This window comes from Zalophus californianus, chromosome 10 (assembly GCF_009762305.2).
Source record: "Zalophus californianus isolate mZalCal1 chromosome 10, mZalCal1.pri.v2, whole genome shotgun sequence".
In the NCBI taxonomy this organism is placed as follows: Eukaryota; Metazoa; Chordata; class Mammalia; order Carnivora; family Otariidae; genus Zalophus; species Zalophus californianus.
The window spans coordinates 14,400,918-14,417,874 of NC_045604.1; the positions used below are offsets into that span (position 1 = coordinate 14,400,918).

At 34.4% G+C, this 16,957-nt stretch overlaps 2 protein-coding genes across 20 annotated transcripts in view; one reads left to right on the forward strand and one right to left on the reverse strand.

The window, feature by feature from the left end:
- SPATA17 (spermatogenesis associated 17) overlaps positions 1-9,712 on the reverse strand; it is a 250,590-nt gene extending 240,878 nt beyond the window's left edge. For 16 of the 17 annotated variants that reach the window (XR_003523443.1, XR_003523438.1, XR_003523436.1 and 13 more), the window contains exon 1: positions 9,591-9,712. Coding sequence is in view for 10 of the 17 variants with exons in the window: in XM_027614219.1 (XP_027470020.1) it covers positions 9,591-9,658 (68 nt within the window). In the remaining 7 variants the exon portion in view is untranslated. The remainder of the gene's footprint in view (positions 1-9,590) is intronic. The other variant, XM_035722607.1, reaches the window with a different exon arrangement.
- A 37-nt stretch (positions 9,713-9,749) lies between these two features.
- Positions 9,750-16,957, forward strand: part of GPATCH2 (G-patch domain containing 2) — a 175,000-nt gene continuing 167,792 nt past the window's right edge. Inside the window, exon 1 of one of the 3 annotated variants that reach the window (XM_027611703.1) lies at positions 9,750-10,124. In XM_027611703.1, coding sequence (XP_027467504.1) covers positions 10,069-10,124 — 56 coding nt within the window. In that variant the 5' untranslated portion in view covers positions 9,750-10,068. Of the gene's footprint in view, positions 10,125-10,152; positions 10,290-16,957 lie in introns of those variants that run through there. The other 2 variants (XM_027611701.1, XM_027611702.1) reach the window with 2 other exon arrangements.

Here is a 16,957-nt window from a genome sequence, read left to right on the forward strand (position 1 = left end):
GCATGTAAGCCATTTTCAAATATAATACTAAAATTCTGTCATAAAAGAGCACAAATCTCCTTAAAACAATAAACTGAGACTAAGATGTGAAAAGACATCAACATCTATAGTAAAAAACCAAAAATTTCAGATATACCAGGTATGGGTGAGAATGTAGTGCAATAGGAACTCATAATATTGCTAGTAAGAAATAATTCAGCGTTTAAACACATACAGAAAATTTTCATTTATATAAATGAAAACTCACAAAACTTTAGGACGTTAAATAAGGAAAGAAAAAAGAAGGCCCAATTATAAGAGACAGTATTTTGCAGTGTCATAGAAGTTAATGGGAAGGTAGCAGGAAGGGAGACCATGCTTGAGCAGTACCAAATGCTCTGAAGAAGTCATGAAGACAAGGTCAATGTTTCAAGGAGTTGCAGGGTTAGAGGGAATCTTTTGTTTTTCTCTTAAAATCTTACCCTAGAGAATAAAAAGATATGATTGTGCAAGATATAAAATGTCATTATAGCAAAAACAGAAAAGATACAGTAACACAATATCCAGTAGATCAGGCAATTCAAAGATGACAGAGTGTGAAGAAGGAAAGAATAATTTTATTCAATAAGGCTGATGTGAAGTAAAATTCATGATAATGAGATAAAACAGCTTTTGATGAGTATTTAACCTAACGTTTAATATGATTATAGATCTGTTTCCTTTGTTTTTAATATACTCTATTTAAATTACTGAAAACGCTTGTCTTTCCTACCCCACCAACAGTCAACAAATGACTACCTTTCAAAACAGGGAGGGGCGCCTGAGTGGCTCAGCAGATTAAGCATCTGCCTTCAGCCTCCATAGGGCTCCCTGCTCAGCGGGGAGTCTGCTTCTCCCTCTGCCCCTCCCCCTGCTCCTGTTCCCTTCTCTATAAAATAAATAAATAAATAAATTAGGTAAAATCTTTAAAAAAAAAAAAGGAAGAAAAAAGTATTCAAATAAGATATACAGATACACCTAATTCTTTTAAACTAATGTGTAGCTTGAACCTACACTTTACTTATTACTGTCATTAGAAATGCAGAATAAGCAATCAAATTATCTGTTTTGACTTTGTTTTCTAATTTCTCCTGGTAATAATGTTAACATGTAATACATAGTCAAGAAGAAGATTATCTCTTTTTGGAGCTATGAACACCAATGTATATAAATATAAGCACAGATATAATAATAAGAACTATACATCTTGGGGAGCTTGGGTGGCTCAGTGGTTAAGCGGCTGCCTTCGGCTCAGGTCATGATCCCAGGATCCTGGGATTGAGCCCCGCATCGGGCTCCCTGCTCCACGGAAAGCCTGCTTCTCCCTCTCCCACTCCCTCTGCTTGTGTTCCTCCTCTCGCTATCTCTCTCTCTGTCAAATAAATAAATAAAATCTTTTTAAAAAAAAAAGAATTATACATCTTAATTAATGGGAAATATTTTTAAAATAACTAGTAGTTAACTTACTGCTAAGTTTTAATTTATATGCTATAATTCGACTCCCATACACATTTCTCTATTGCCCTGTTTTTAACTGCTTAAAAATGAAATTTACAGATACGTGGGTTACCACTGGGATGCTGAATACTCATACAATATGTCATGAACTGCTAGACTTTTTATGTTTAAAATGAAAAATGTGGGTAACACTTTATTTTAATGGTATATTAATTAGTTCCAAATTACAATGAAAATCCTATAGCAGTGAATAAAATATGACATCTACATGAATTTGAAATAAATTTATTATGATCAGTATTATCACAATGAATACTAAATGAATTAATAATGATGAAAGACCAAAAGTATTATCATGAATGTAATAAAACATCGAAAAAAGCTGGAAGTTCGCAGTCACTTCATCATCAACTAGAAATAAGTACTATAACCCTGGATAACACTATATTCATGTGTATCATTAGTGGCTGGAAATTAATTGACAATAAATATAAAATGAAAAAATGTGTAGTTAAAGATCTTTCCAGTAATGTGCAAAAAATACACATTTTACACATCAACATACTGTTTAGTCTGACCTATGTGTACTAGCTATTGAATAAAAACTAGATTAAAAAGCCAATCATCTTTGCTTCTCATTATCATATGACTTTTAACTACTTTAGATACTAGGAATAAAATTCCAATATTGGCTGCCCTATATTATAAAATATATTAATGTGCTATTATAAAGTATACTGATGTGTAAAATGTTTTTGCTTATCACTTCACTAGTAGGGCTCAAGGATGTCAAGCTTCTTAAAGGCAGAAATTATGTTTAATCTATACTTTGCGTTTTAATTATCACCCATGTGCCTAATAAGAGGTCAATAACTAGTTGAAAAATAGAACTACATTTTGGAATCTAGAACCCATGTTTTGTTTTCATTAATAGTCCTCATTATTATTATTATTTCACAGCTCAATGAACAATGAGTTATAAATACATATATATTAGATCATAAAGTAGGAATTAACATGAAGATTTATAATGTATTTGCAAAATGTTTGATTATTTACTTTTCTATATCTTCTTTCTACCTTCTCTTCATTTACTGAACAACTAAGTCCTAAGGAAATTGGCAGTGGGCAAGGAAACCAGGAATCTGTGCAAGAGGGTTGGGAGGGTTGGGAGATGGGCAGTCACAGTGGCTCAGCTAAGCCTGTGTAGGCTAAGATGGGCATCCACATGTAAGGGTGGCCTGGGGTAGGATGTCACAATCTAAGGACAGTGTTCCTGTGGACAGAATGTCTAACTCTGGGTGTCAAGGAAAGGTGAGGAAAGGTTCCACAAGGATGGGTAGCAGAACAGGGAATAAGAACCCAAGAATGATGGAAAGGGTATCCAAGTTGGTGAACCAGTGATAATTCACCATGGAGAGATAGAGCCTACACTCCATGAAAAGGGAATCCATAAAAGAGAGAATGGTTATGGTGACAGAAGTTTGGTTACATACAAAAGGACTGATCAAATAAGTGAATATATTAAGGATAATGAGAGCCAGGTTCTGCAGTGTTAGAAAAGGAAAGGGAGATAAACTAGAGTGAATCCTGCGGTGTAGATTTGAAATGGAATTGTCAATGTAAACTCATGGATTTCCATATATACATGGATGGATGAATGGATGGATGGATAAATAAAGTACAGATGTAGACTGCATGCAAATGCATATATACACATCTTTTCTAGCTCTGTCCACTTGAGAGAGCCTGAGAGCAGCATCACCCAATGGCATGGGCATCCACTGAAAGAAGCAAGCGTTCCTTGAAGAAATGGATGACTCCAGAGCTAGGGTGGGAAAAGAAAAAGATGAGCCTGGAACATTTTGTGTGTGTGTCAGAAAACAAGAAAGTATTATGATGATCAGGACACAAAGAAAAGCTTCTAGTGGCTCCCACTGAACAAATCTAGGACAATGCTAGCATGAACATAAGTAATAGAAGTAATGTTAACCCACGGAATAGGAACCTATGAGTCCATAATGGTATGCATAATAAACAAATTGAAAAACGGATGAGGAACAGAATACATACACAGTTTCAAATGACCTGCTTTTTTAAAAATACCTACTAATTACAAAGGGAAAAAAGGAGAACATTACAGTAGAGAAGTCTAGCTGAAATTATCTTAGTCAATGATCCAAATAAATACCATCAGTAATGGGACAAATTAAAATTATGCAGTATCTGGTAGGATGCATTAAAAAGATTACAAAGTCACTTCTGTGGTATTTCTGCCAAAGATAAATAACCTGAATTAAGAAGAAAAAAATCAGACAAACCCAAATCGAGTGAAATTTTACAAAATAATTGATCTGTGATCTTCAAAAGAAGGTTATGAAAATTAAAGAAAGACTGAGAAAATGTTCCATATTAAAGACAACTAAAGAGATAAGATACATACGATCCTTTTGCTATAAAGAACGTTAATGAAACAATTGGCAAAGCTTGAATGCAGTCTGGAGATTAGATGGCAGAAATGAATCAATGTTAACTTCTTGATTTTGATGGTAGTTGTGGTTATATACTGTCCTTAAGTGTAAAGAATTGGGGGGGGTTGCAATGGGCTATCAGGTTGAACCCTATCCTCATATGATTTGTGAAAAAAACAAAAACAAAAACAAAAAACCTCTGTACTGTATTGCAACTTTTGTTAAGTTTCAGATTATTTCAGTATTTTTAAATATACATGTATGTATATACGTGCATGTATGTGTATACACACACAAAGAATGGCATCTCAAAACTTTTATTCAAATACTTTTAGAACTTAAAATAATTTTGATATTTAAAGTACACTAAACATAGGAAAATGATCATGCATAAAGACATTTGTAATGATAAAGAGGTAAATTTATTATAATAATCCTAAATGAGTATGCACCTAATAATAGTGCTTCAAAATACATGAAACAAAACCTGACAAAATTAAAAGGAGAAAGAACAAATTCACAATAACAGGTGGATATTTCAACATGCCTCTCTGAATAATTGAAAGGACAACTGTACATGAAATCGATAATAATATAGGAGACATAAAATATAATAATAATATAGAAGACAACACGTATCAACCAATTTGATCTAATCAACTTCTATAGACCACTCTACCCAACAATATGTATTTGGAAGGTCTTCAAGTTCATTGATGTTTTATTTGCAGGATTTTAATCTGATATTAAGTCCATCTGAATTTTTTGTTTCAGATTATTTGTTTTGTATCTCTAAAAGTTTCATCTGCTTCTTTTTATTTCCATTTAACTCATTATGCTTATATTTTCCTTTAAGTCCTTAAGCAAGTTTTGAAAGCTATTTAAAACTCATTGTAGGCTAATTCTATCATCTTTTTATTTCTGGGCTGTTTGTATTAATTGATTTTTTTTTCCTCCTAGTTATAGGTCACAGTTTGCTACATTTTTGTCTTACTATTAATTTAGGAATAGATGCTGGACAATATGAATGCTATGCTGTTGAGTTTGAATTTTGCTCAGAAATTACTGCCAGTCATAAAGCTGCAGTAATTGTCTAGATAACCTCATTTGTTTCCTTTTGCCAAGAGATCATAATCATACATTGTTGCATCAAACTGTCTAAAAATAATTTTCCACATATTTTGTTCAGTTTTCTAATTTTTCACAGTGGCAGACCAAGTTTTTTGTATTCATTATATCTTCGTGACCACTTAATTTATATGTTTAATTTTGTTTCCAAAATAAAATTGTCTCAGAACATTTTTTCCTATTTATTTACTGTTTATTTATAAGTAATACATGAATACCCAGTGCTTAATATAAAATTTTAAACCATACAGAAAAATAGAGAAAAACTTTAAGATACCATTTCAGCCTTCCTTATCCTCTAATTCTCAGAATCTAAACACTGTAAACAGTTTGTTATCTATGATTTCAGATAGTGTGTCTCTCTGCATATATACATAAAAATTTCACACTAAATGTATTACATATGTTCTATGACCTGTTTTTTAACCTTAATTTGTCTCACAGTTTTTTTTTGTCATTACATATAAAATTTTTCACTTTTAAACTGCTACTTAATATTCCATCATGTATATATGCCTTAATTTATTTAACTAGATTAGTTACAAACACATACAAGGTATTTTCAGGGTTATTTTTTCCTATTAGAAATAATGCTTTAATGAACACCTTTATACATAACCCTATACATAAAATACTTTTGTGCACAAATTGTGTACACAAGAGATTTCTACAAGGTCAACAGATAAAGTGACATGCATTTGAGGCTATTATAAATTGAATTGTTTTTGTAGTTTTAAATTACAATTGCTTGTTGCTATTATATAAAAAGACAATTGATTTTTGTGTATTGGGTATTGTGTCCTACAGCCTTTCTAAATTCATTTATTTCTAGGTCATTTTTGTAGGTAGCTTAGTTTTCTATGCACACAATCATGTTGTCAGTGTATAAAGTCAATTTTGCTTCTTCCTTTGCAATTTTTACATTTAATTTGTCTTGCAACATTTAAAACGAGTAAAGAAAGTGTGGAATGTTCGATTAAGGGTTTGAGACAATTTCTATACTAAGAGTTAAGCCCCTCTCTCACATGATACATGCACATAAACTCAATTGCACAGTGAAGAAAAATGTAAGAAAACTTTTTAAAAATATTGTTAGTAAATAAAGAAAACTTTCTTATAACCATGGGTTGAGAAAGATCATTCCAAGAGAGGTAAAATCCCCAAAGTCAAAAAAATAGATTGACAACTTTGGCTCCATAAAATTATAAAATCTGAAAGATACTATGGCAAGCAGTACTATAAACTTTAAACATGTAGCAATGTCTTTGGGACTGGGTAATGGGAGAGACTGTGGGGAGTTCTAAGGTCACTGAAGAGACCGGCCTCTAAAATAATTGTTATTATCACATAGGCTGGAAGAGTGGGGAGGAAATTGATATTGCAAGCTGGATAAAGAATGACCTGCATTACGTATTAGCGGGACAATTAGCAAGACTTCAGAAGGTGCAAAATGTATTAATGAAATTTTGAACTTGCACAAGGAGATATTTAGGAAGCAAACTGCAAGTGCCTACTAGATTCCTTTAACTGCATAGAATTAGAGGTATCCCATAAATCTCAGTAACAGTGTTCGACTAGATTTAACTACAAATACTACACGTATAATTGTTCATTATTGTTTCTATTATTTCTCTTGCTCCTCTTCCCCTATCTTTAGATCTTTGTTCTAATTTAATTCTCATTTGATTTCAGAGAGTGCCTTCTTGAATACATTTCCTCAGATAGAGGATATGGATGACATAACTCTGAGTCTTTATATATCTGAAAATGTCTTTCTTTTATCAAAAAAAAATGAGTAAGATCTTTGCTGGGTTTAGGTTTTTTAGATATTGCCTTGAATAATCAGTAATTATTGTCCTTTTCTCTTCTAGGTCCCTGTGTCGCACATGAGCCATTCAATGCTTCTCTCTTCCTTGGCAAGTAACTTTATCTTTTCTGTCTTAGATTAGGAGCTTGTAAAATTTTTTTCTGCATCCTTGAAATTTTGCCAGATAATATCTAAGAAGTTGTCTTAAAATAATCCTGTCTGGTACTCAGAGTCCTTTCCATTCAAAGCCATACTCTTTCTTCAGTTTAGGAATGTTTTCTTTGGTTATTTCTTTATTATTAATTTATCTTTTTCTCACTCCCACTCCCTAATTCTGCAGTGACTGCCATTCACATACTAAATCCCCTGGATATGTCCTCCATGTTGCTTTCCTAAAGCATTTACATTTCAGTAGTGACTACTCTATTTTTAAATTCATTTATTATATTTTTAACTGAAAATGTTTTTTAAAAATTGGTTACAGTAACTTTTTCATTTAATTTTATTTCTGTAAAAGTTCTCATTACATTTTTAATAAAGTTTACACCTGTGTAGACCATTAATTCTAACTCTACAGTAGCCATCTGTTCTGGTTTCTTGGCTTAATATTCTTCCATCAAACTAACATTACTTTGAATGGCTTGTGAATTTTCTCTGTATAAATCTCATTTTCCTTCCCTCATGCAAAGAGGGAATAAATATATAATTTGTAAGAATGTTTAAGAATTAAATGATAGACCCATACGTAGTTCTTTTTCTACAGTCTCCCCCAGCCTTTTTTTTTTTTTTTTTTGCAAAATGGGGCCTCACAGGAATTCTTGTGAGAAATGTAGATTCTCTCACCATAAGTGAGACCCATTGAATCAGAATCTATATCCTAACAACATCCTTAAGTGATTCTAATGTACATTACAGTTTACAAAGAGCTGATCTAGCCAGTAACACATGGGAAATGACAATAATTTCTTAAAGAAACCACCTGTTTACTTTTTTCATATATTAATATTTTATATGGTTTTTGTCCCCAAAATTATCAATACCCTGTTGTTGTTTTAATTAGGCAAACTTTGGAATTTTGATTCCTTCATGATCTTTAGAGACTTTATATTGAAAATAATAATAATAATAATAATAATAACAATGAATGAAATGTAAGGAATGACAGCCTATTCTCATCACAGACTTTTCATAGCTCTAGTCTCTTCTCCAAGTAACCTCCAATTTGGGGAAAATGTACCCATGCCCAAAGCCAGGAGATGGGGACAAAAGTTGACACTGAAATCTACAGGAAAAAAAAAATCATGTCTATTTGCATTTCTACCGCACTTCACCAGCCTTCTTCTAGAACAGTGTTCTTGAGCTCTAAAAATAGAGATTAATACCTTAAACTTGCAACACTGTGATAACCAAATGAAGTATTATATGAAAAAGTTTCTAGTACAATTCCCAGCATACAATCAGTGCTCAAGAAATGTTGGTTGTTTCACTTCCTGTTCATCCTTACTCTACCGTAATTCCTTTTTAAATGCCTACATTCCACATTTGGCTGTGAACATCAGGAGGGATGCCGCTTACTTCTTCATATAGGCATTTCATGAACATAGGACACATCCTCTAAATGAATGCTCACTAAGTGGGTAAGGTATTTATCTATAATTATAGTAATATAGAGATAATAATTTCTATCTTTAGGAATTTTTAGTAGTTTACTTAAACCAGGACTAATGATTGATTCAAAGACTCATCTGTGGAATTATTAGACAAAGAATTACTGTGCATCTATCATGAATGAGGAACTATGATAGACGCTAGAGACTTAAACGATAAGCAAAAAACAGGCACTCCCCATTTCAGAGGCACGATAGAGCTCTCCAAACAGACTGTAAAATTGAATTTGGATTAAGTACTGTAAGAGATACGCAGTGCTCTAAGAATGTGGTAGGGGAGATACATGTTAGACTAAGAACAGCTCAGCAAAATCCTGTCTTATCGACATATTTTCCCTTGGTCAGCCATCTCACTACCGTCTACCATTATCTAATTGACTCTTACTGTTTCTCTTAAATTGGAAAATCCCCTGAGGCATCGCTTCCAGAACGCCACGGTCAAAACCAAACTCTTCCCCGAGGGAGAAGTTTGGGTGTAGACAGATGGATAAGGCTACTAGTATCTTCCTTATTCCACTTCTATTAGTCAACACATTGACACTGATTATCTCATCAGAATAGTTTAGATACTGTCCCTTTGGGAAGACAAATGAGTCGTCAGAACAGTTGAGTCAGTATTTGTGAAATAATGGAGGCTCAAATCCCCAGGGAGATGGGAGACCCACGAAGCGCATCCAGCTAAGGAGCCTGGGTGATCCGTCAGGCTATTCAAACTTCAACAAGGAGGACACTGCTTTCATCAAACTGTGGGGTGATGATGTCAAAGAAAAACACTTTATTCTACAATTGTATCTATAGTGGGCTGTTTCTCAAATCCTCTCAAACTGGTAACTATGTCTCGGCCCCTCTCCCATCTCTAATCCCCCAGTATGGTAACACTACTTTTTTTAAACTTGTCAGTAAGTTTCAGGCCGACACACGAAGGGGGAAAGTGGGTGGTATTCACTGATTCAGGAACTTTGTTAACAGGAAACTACTGCTGAGGAACACCTGGCTGGGGTGAAGACAGCCCTCTGCGCTGTTCCCCCGTTGACGCCTTACCTGTTCCTGAAGTAGTACTGCTGAGCTACGAACTTCGACCGAGCTTGCAGCCGAGCTAACGTGGCCATAGCCTCCCGGCGTCTGCCGGAGCGTGGGTGTTACTATCGGTCTCCCCGGCAACCGGGCTAAACCATAATGCCGGTCCCGGGGGGTTCAACGTCTCGTATACTCCATTTTTATTTCCCACCCCGTTTCAGTTTGCAGAATACTAGCAGGAAAATCAAGGAATTTACGCAGGAAAAAGTTCCTGGGATTTGCCTCTCTCTTTTCTGTGAGTAGAAGGAGGAGATTCCAGGCGAGGAAGGCCGGGGGGGGGGAGAAGAGGGAGTGGTTGCTCCCGACATCCGGTTTCTGCCTCCCGTCTGCTTCCGGAAGCTCAGCTCAAAATGCTGAACTGCTTCTGGAAGTCGCTGGTACTGTGGTAGTTGGAGTCTGTTCTCGGGCCGGAGCCTCGAGGTCAGGCTCCTGGGTGTCGTTAATGTTCGGGGCCGCCGGGCGCCAACCGATCGGAGCTCCAGCCGCCGGGAACAGCTGGTGAGGCTGGCGGCCCTGGGGATGGGAGATCAGGAAAGGGTGTGATGGCCGGAGGCCGCTGGACCTGGAATGGAGGGGGAGGGAGTTGTGATGGATGATCTGAAGACACTTAGGCCTTGCTCTCACTCGTGCCTGGGGTGGAAGCGATTTGAGGAAAGCGTTGAGGTGTGTGCTAAAGATTTGTGAAGGAATACAGTAAATGCTTTCTGATTGCCTAACACTCTACGATATTGTGGGAGTAAAGGTCTCTCTCTAGTTCGAGAGCAGTTCATTTCGTTGATTGTTGACAAGGCTAGGGACAAAAGAATTTCTCTTAATATAGGCCTTATTCCCTCACTTCCCTTTTTTAATTTACTAGATTATACCACGTGTCTTGGAAGATCAAATCCCAGAATTCTAGAGTTCTGGAAGTTTAGTACTGGAAGAGGCCTCCTCACCCACCCACCCACCCACCTTTTTTTTTTGGAAGTGGGCGTGACCTACCTGTTTTCTACTCCTTCAAAGTTCCATTCTAGTTCAAATGAGGTGTGTATGAGTGTTCCCTAAGAACATATAAATGCCAGGATTTATTTGGGGTTTGACTATGTCTGCAGTACCCCATCACCAGTGCCACTTTGGAATAATTGCTTTGACTTTTCAAAGTGCTTTCACAAATTAACGTGTTTTATCTTTATGACAGTGCTGTAACAGGAGATTATCACGAGCACAAGTGAGTTGGCCAAAATTGCCATGCACATTCTGGGGCTAGAAGCTGGGTTTTGGATTTCTATTTGAAAATGTGATGCCAGGCCTATTTTTCCCCAAGACCTTTTCCTCCAGGCATACACAGGACAAGCAGTGAAACAAGCACATTTCCCACTGACAGTGTCAAACAAGAAGCATTGAAAAACGGGTGAACTGTGGCTGAAAAAATATATGTCCATTCTTAGATTCTGCAGTGAATGAGACCTTGAGGGATTTTAGTAGTCTGATCTCACAAAGACGTTCTTTGCATCACCTATCACTAAAAGTGAAAAGAATATCTTGCCTAAACTGTTTTGAATGAGATTAGATTATTCTGTAGAACCTTTTATAATGGGGATAGATTTGGTGATACTTTTAAAATCTCACATTTTCCAGTGAGAAAGCAGGAAGTACTTTTTTAAATGAGCCATATTTTTTTAATGGTGTCCTATGGCATTAGCATAAAATAAAACCCTTCTTACATGTTTAGAATTTTTAGTTTTGACAGTTGTATATACTGTGTAATCACCACGCAAAACAAGATATAGGACACTTCCATTACCCCTGAATTCCCTCTTCAGTAATCTAGTAGGTACCTTTTCTTAATGTTTCGCCATTCAATCAATACCTTGTTAAGGGAGCGAGACAAAATGTGCTATATAGATTGGTCGGCTCTTGCTGTAGTGATACTGATGTGTAGGATAGATGGCTATTTAATTAAAAAGTATGACTTCCTCTCTTTCACCTTCTACCCAAATTATAGTTAGGTAACTTCTTATGATACAGAGAAACCGTCCTTCAATTCTCTTAAAGTGCTTATCTTATTTTCAATTATCAGCATAGAATTTATTCTTTCTTATGGCATCAGAGTATAACATAGTGCCTAGCGCTTAATCAGTGCTTCTGAATGAAATTCTTTACCTTCATTGATCAGACATTTACCATACTATGAGTGTATGTTTTATCCCAGTTATGAAATCTCAGTGCCACCAGGGATGCTACTACTGAGTCATTACTTAGTGCCAGGTTTTATGGACATAAATCTCCTGTAAACCTTTTGAGATGGGTGCTATCGTTTTTTTGCATTTTAGAAATGGTGAAACAGGAACAAATATAGTTTAAATAACTAGCCCAAATACCATATTTGCAGCGTGATTCTGGTATATCTAAAAACAATTCTTAACCATCCTGGTATACGTCCTATTTGTCTGACTACGGTACACTATTTCAGGAATATCTAAATTGGAAAGAATATGCCGATTTTTTTAACTCACCTAGAATTCCTGTTACATTGATGTCCCATCTTGACTTCAACTTTTTCTCCAATGTCGAGGTTAGATTTTCAGTTTTTAGGCACCAAATGGGTAAATAATAGATGATTTATCTCTCTTTAACAATTTGTTGAAAGTAGAACTGATATTTTATTTTGTAATTTACTCCTACAGAAGACAAGTTTTATACAATTAAATAACAAAAATCCTATGATTTTTGTGTATGTCAGGAAATGAATATATTTTTTGTGCAAGTTGTTCCTGTAAGTGGTTTATGTTATATTTTTACAAAACATAGCTGATAGTGTCTGTCTCCTTTTCCTGCCTCATCATTCACATACAATTTTGAAATTAAGGGCCAAAAAGCATAAGTATTTTGGTAAATTGTAAACCTGCCTTTTAAAACTTGATTAATTTAATGGATAGATCATATTTATAATTTAGATACACTTTTATTACTTTTTACTTTATTAGTGACTTATATTTAAAGTCAATTTCTGGTTTGTTTTTAAGATTCTAAAGGTTGAACTAAATAAGTTTTACAATTAAGTCCTTGATGAAAGTACTGAATTATCATTGATAATATGAACTAAACTATTTATTTAAATTTATGTGGTTTGTTTTAAAAAAAAAAAAACCTTAAGAATAAACTATATTAATTCTGGATCTTTTTTCTTTTTTCTGTAGTTTCATTCCTATTTAGTTATTATTTGGATCTTTAGGTCTGAAAAACTGCATGGTGGTTAATGTGCATTTTTTTAAATAAATGCCTTTTTTCTTTTTTTTTTTTTTTGTCATTTTATCTTGAGGTGAATGCAATACTATCAGGTATGTTTTGAGTCAGGTTTCTGTTTCAACAATGAGCAATCAAAGCAATGGCCAGTGTGATTTTGGCCAAGGAACTCATTAATATTAGTATAGCTTCTTAGCATTTTTATGAATGTCAAGCTGGAAACTTTTAAACCATCTTTGATGATTTATCCTTTACCACCACATTTACTTAGCTAAGAGATTAAGAGTGCCTGGCTTGTTACTGTGCCAGAAAATTTGAAATCTGGATTGTCTAAATTTTTAGTGAAGTCATACTTTCCTGTTATTCATTCATTCATTTAATCATTCATTGGTCTGTTCATCCAACAGATCTTTTTTTAACATCTGTTCTGTGTCAAGCATTATGCTAGATACTTGTAATAAATATTAAGTTGTCTTCATTCTTATTCTAGAAATTCAGACTATATTATATATTCAATAAATATTGAATAGTTACCATGTATGAGCAATGAATGAGACTCATCTGATACATATTAGAAACTTGCCTAGATGTGCTCTAATATATGCATGTTGACAAGAATTGGAATGAATTATTTTTTAGACGCTAAATTATTTTTGTTTGTTTTAGACTTCGTCTTTATTTCATTTAGGCACCTTCTTATTCAGTAGTTTACATTTCGAAAGTGATTAAAGAAGTTTTGAATGACTCTTGAAGTCGTTAAGTTGAAATCAGAAGAATGTTTCTCAAATTTAAAAAATAAATGAGCTTGCCTTATTAAATCACTATTTGGAAAGTAGAATTAATACTTTTTTCTAAAGCTATGTATGATTTTTTTTTTCCCCCAGATTGCTAGTTAAGGAGGAAAGAAAGCTTTCTGGGTGTTCCTGTGGTAACAAAATAGCAGTTGCCATTAGCACCTCCAGTTGAGTGCAAGTTAGGGGAACTTTGGGGCCCATTATAGGAAATGAGCTTTTCTCTTTGGTAGAGAACCTGAGACTGTTAACTTGGAAGGATGATTTTCTATAATTTATTTTTTTTTTATATTTGTATATCTGTATAGGACTAACTCAGATGCACAGCATTAATTTTTTGTTTTTTAGTTGTTTTTTTTAAGATCCTTGAAAATCTTTAAGGAGTGCACAAATTTCTTGAAATTGCATGCAAGATTTTTGCAAATGTCTGTTATTCCCCTTCTCCCCATGATTCAGAGTGGTTCAAGAACACAGAAAGGATAAGGTCTGCGCTTTTATTATTATAGCCTCAGGACTCATAGTGTGGTTCTACCTTAAAAGCAAAATGATTTGGTATTTCAGTGACCACTTTATTTGGTATAGAGGTTGTTGAAAGATGAAATAACTGCTCTCACACATAAGTATCCACAGAATCCCTTCGAGGTAGAAATTACAGCATTTTTATGATGAATCAACAAAATCAGAAGATAAGTAATTTGTTCAAGGTTCTCTGGCTAATAGTCAAATTTAGCTTCCAGATTCATAGATTTGACTTAAAAGCTCGTGTTCTCTACAGGTTCCTCCCAGCCTTTTCCCCCACCTAGAGAATTCTGTTCCATATGCATTGGCTAGTGTTAATGTAAAGTTATAATTATTTACATGTTTCATAATAAGATATGTTCCCCTACCTCCCTGCTACCTCTTTCAAAAAGAGAAAAAGTTAATTCTGATTAATGGTTTAATAGGTAGTTCAAGGAATTTCTAAACTAGCTTACATGTTAACATTTAATGTTAGGGTTATTTTGTTTTTCCTAAGATGACCTTCCCCAAGATATATAAAAGGATTTAATTCTGTTAATCATTCAATAGGTTACTAGGCTGAGATAAAGATTTACTTTGACAAATATATTACCACTAAAAAAGGAAATTTATAAATTGTCATGAGCAGCAGAAATTTTCATCAAACTTAAAATAATTCTCACAGATAATATTTTGTTGAATTAGTCATGAAATTTAGCCCTTGATGTGGCGTCTTTAAGGCTCACTGTTTGCCTGTTTAGTCACCCATTGTCTTGATCTGTACTATTATGTGTTAATTTTAATTTGTACTTTTATGACCAAAGAACCTTTCCTTTCTTAAGTAAAAGGTAACATGAATATTGAGACATGTAATTCTGAGACTATTTTCTTAAGCTTGTGATCAGTCATAGCATACATTCATCAGCATAGCTCTTGACTATGTACTCCTCATACATTGTTTTTGTACACATTGAGTTTTTAATCATATAGAAACTAACACATAAATGACTGTTTCCTTAAATTTTTAAAAGCCAGTTAAGCAATGGTATTTAGCAACATTTAACTTCGTTTTAGCACTCCACTGCTAGAGTTACTTAACTTTGTAGGAGAAATAATTTGTGTTTTACAGAGATGAAGATGAGAATTTTACCATGTACTAGGTGATAAGGAATATTTGATTTCTTTTTCCTTATCTAGATATTTGACAGCTGTAGTCAATTACCTTTTTTGTTATATCTGAAAGATTTTTGTTTGTTTGTAATGAACTTGTTGGGTTTCTTCAGTAGACACACATATCTGTCGTCCAATTGTGTAATTATTTTATCAGTGTCCAGGCAAGGAAATTGTTCCTTAATTTTTCTGTAGATGCTATATTTTATCCTCTTAGGAATAGTAGTTATTGCTAAGAGAGTCTTCAAAAAGTAATAGTTGTTGATACAGTAGTTAGCTGTTAGTTATTGGGGGGTTTCAGTTTTGGCTTTCTTGGGCTTCATCTCCTACCATGCCTGCTTATACATTGTTGACTGCTATTTGAGAGTCCTTCATTTATCAGTCAACTGCCAGTCCTTTGTGAACATATGAACAGTAAGTTTGGACTAAGCCAGCTTCCTGAGTCTTCTTTCTTGAACCAGAAACATTACGTAATGTACTACCGCCTACACAAAACCAAAATGCCTGTCTACTCAGGTCATTTCCTTTTACAAAATCCAACTTTATATAGATAATGGGACTATAATTCTATTCATTTTGAGTATTTTAAGAAAGCTGTTAGTTAACTTATCTTAGATATTTTACCCAATGCAAACTATTCTCAAAAGATATCATTTCCATTGAATTCCAAATGAAGAGAAATTGTTTTATAAATGTGACTGTTATTCAAATTAACTAAGTGGTAATTCACTTAATTTTACTATAATTTAAACTTTACAACTATGCATGCTTAATAAACACAGGTTTTTATACAAGAAAGTTATATTTCCAGGTTTCCTCTTAAATAGGAAAGACCTTATTTAAGAAAAGATCTTGAAGATAAAGTGTTTCCATACAGTGATTTTCAGTGTTATTGCCAAGGAAATAAATGAGCTATTGATCATGTGATGGTCTCCTATAATGACTTTATTTCTGTGAGGCCAGTTGATGCCAGTTTTCCCTGAGAGATGTAAGTGAAGCAGCTTGACTGACTGACTCTAATATTATTGGCTCATTAACAGGGCTTTGGCTTGCAGGAGTCTGGTTAGTTGAAACTGAAGGGGAAAAAAGTGATTTGAACTCTGAGTGGCACGTATGTTAAATGTATTTTTTTCTGTGTTTTTATAGGGTTTTTAAGAAGTCTTTTTCTTTCTTTCTTTTTTTTTTTTTTTTTGAGAGAGAGTTGGTGGGGGGCGGAGAGAGAATATCTCAAACAGGCTCCACATCCAGCATGGAGCCAGACATGGGGCTGTATCTCACAACTCTGATTGTGAGATCATGACCTGAGCCAAAATCAAGAGTCAGACGCTTAACCAACTAAACCACCCAAGGCGCCCCAAGAAGTCTTTTTAAAGTAATTGTTTTACTTGATAGTCATATCTGATTCCTATTTGAGTAGCATCATGGAATAAATTGGGTTCTTCTGGTTAAAAGTTTTTTAAGGTATTTTATTTTCTCAAAAAAAAAAACAGTATAAAATCAAGTAAGGTGACAATTTTAATGATATTATAAAGAAGTTTTGCTTACGGGGGCACCTGGGTTAACGATGCTCAGTCGTTAAGGGTCTGCCTTCAGCTCAGGTCATGATCCCGAGGTCCTGGGATCGAGCCCCGCATCTGGCACCCTGCT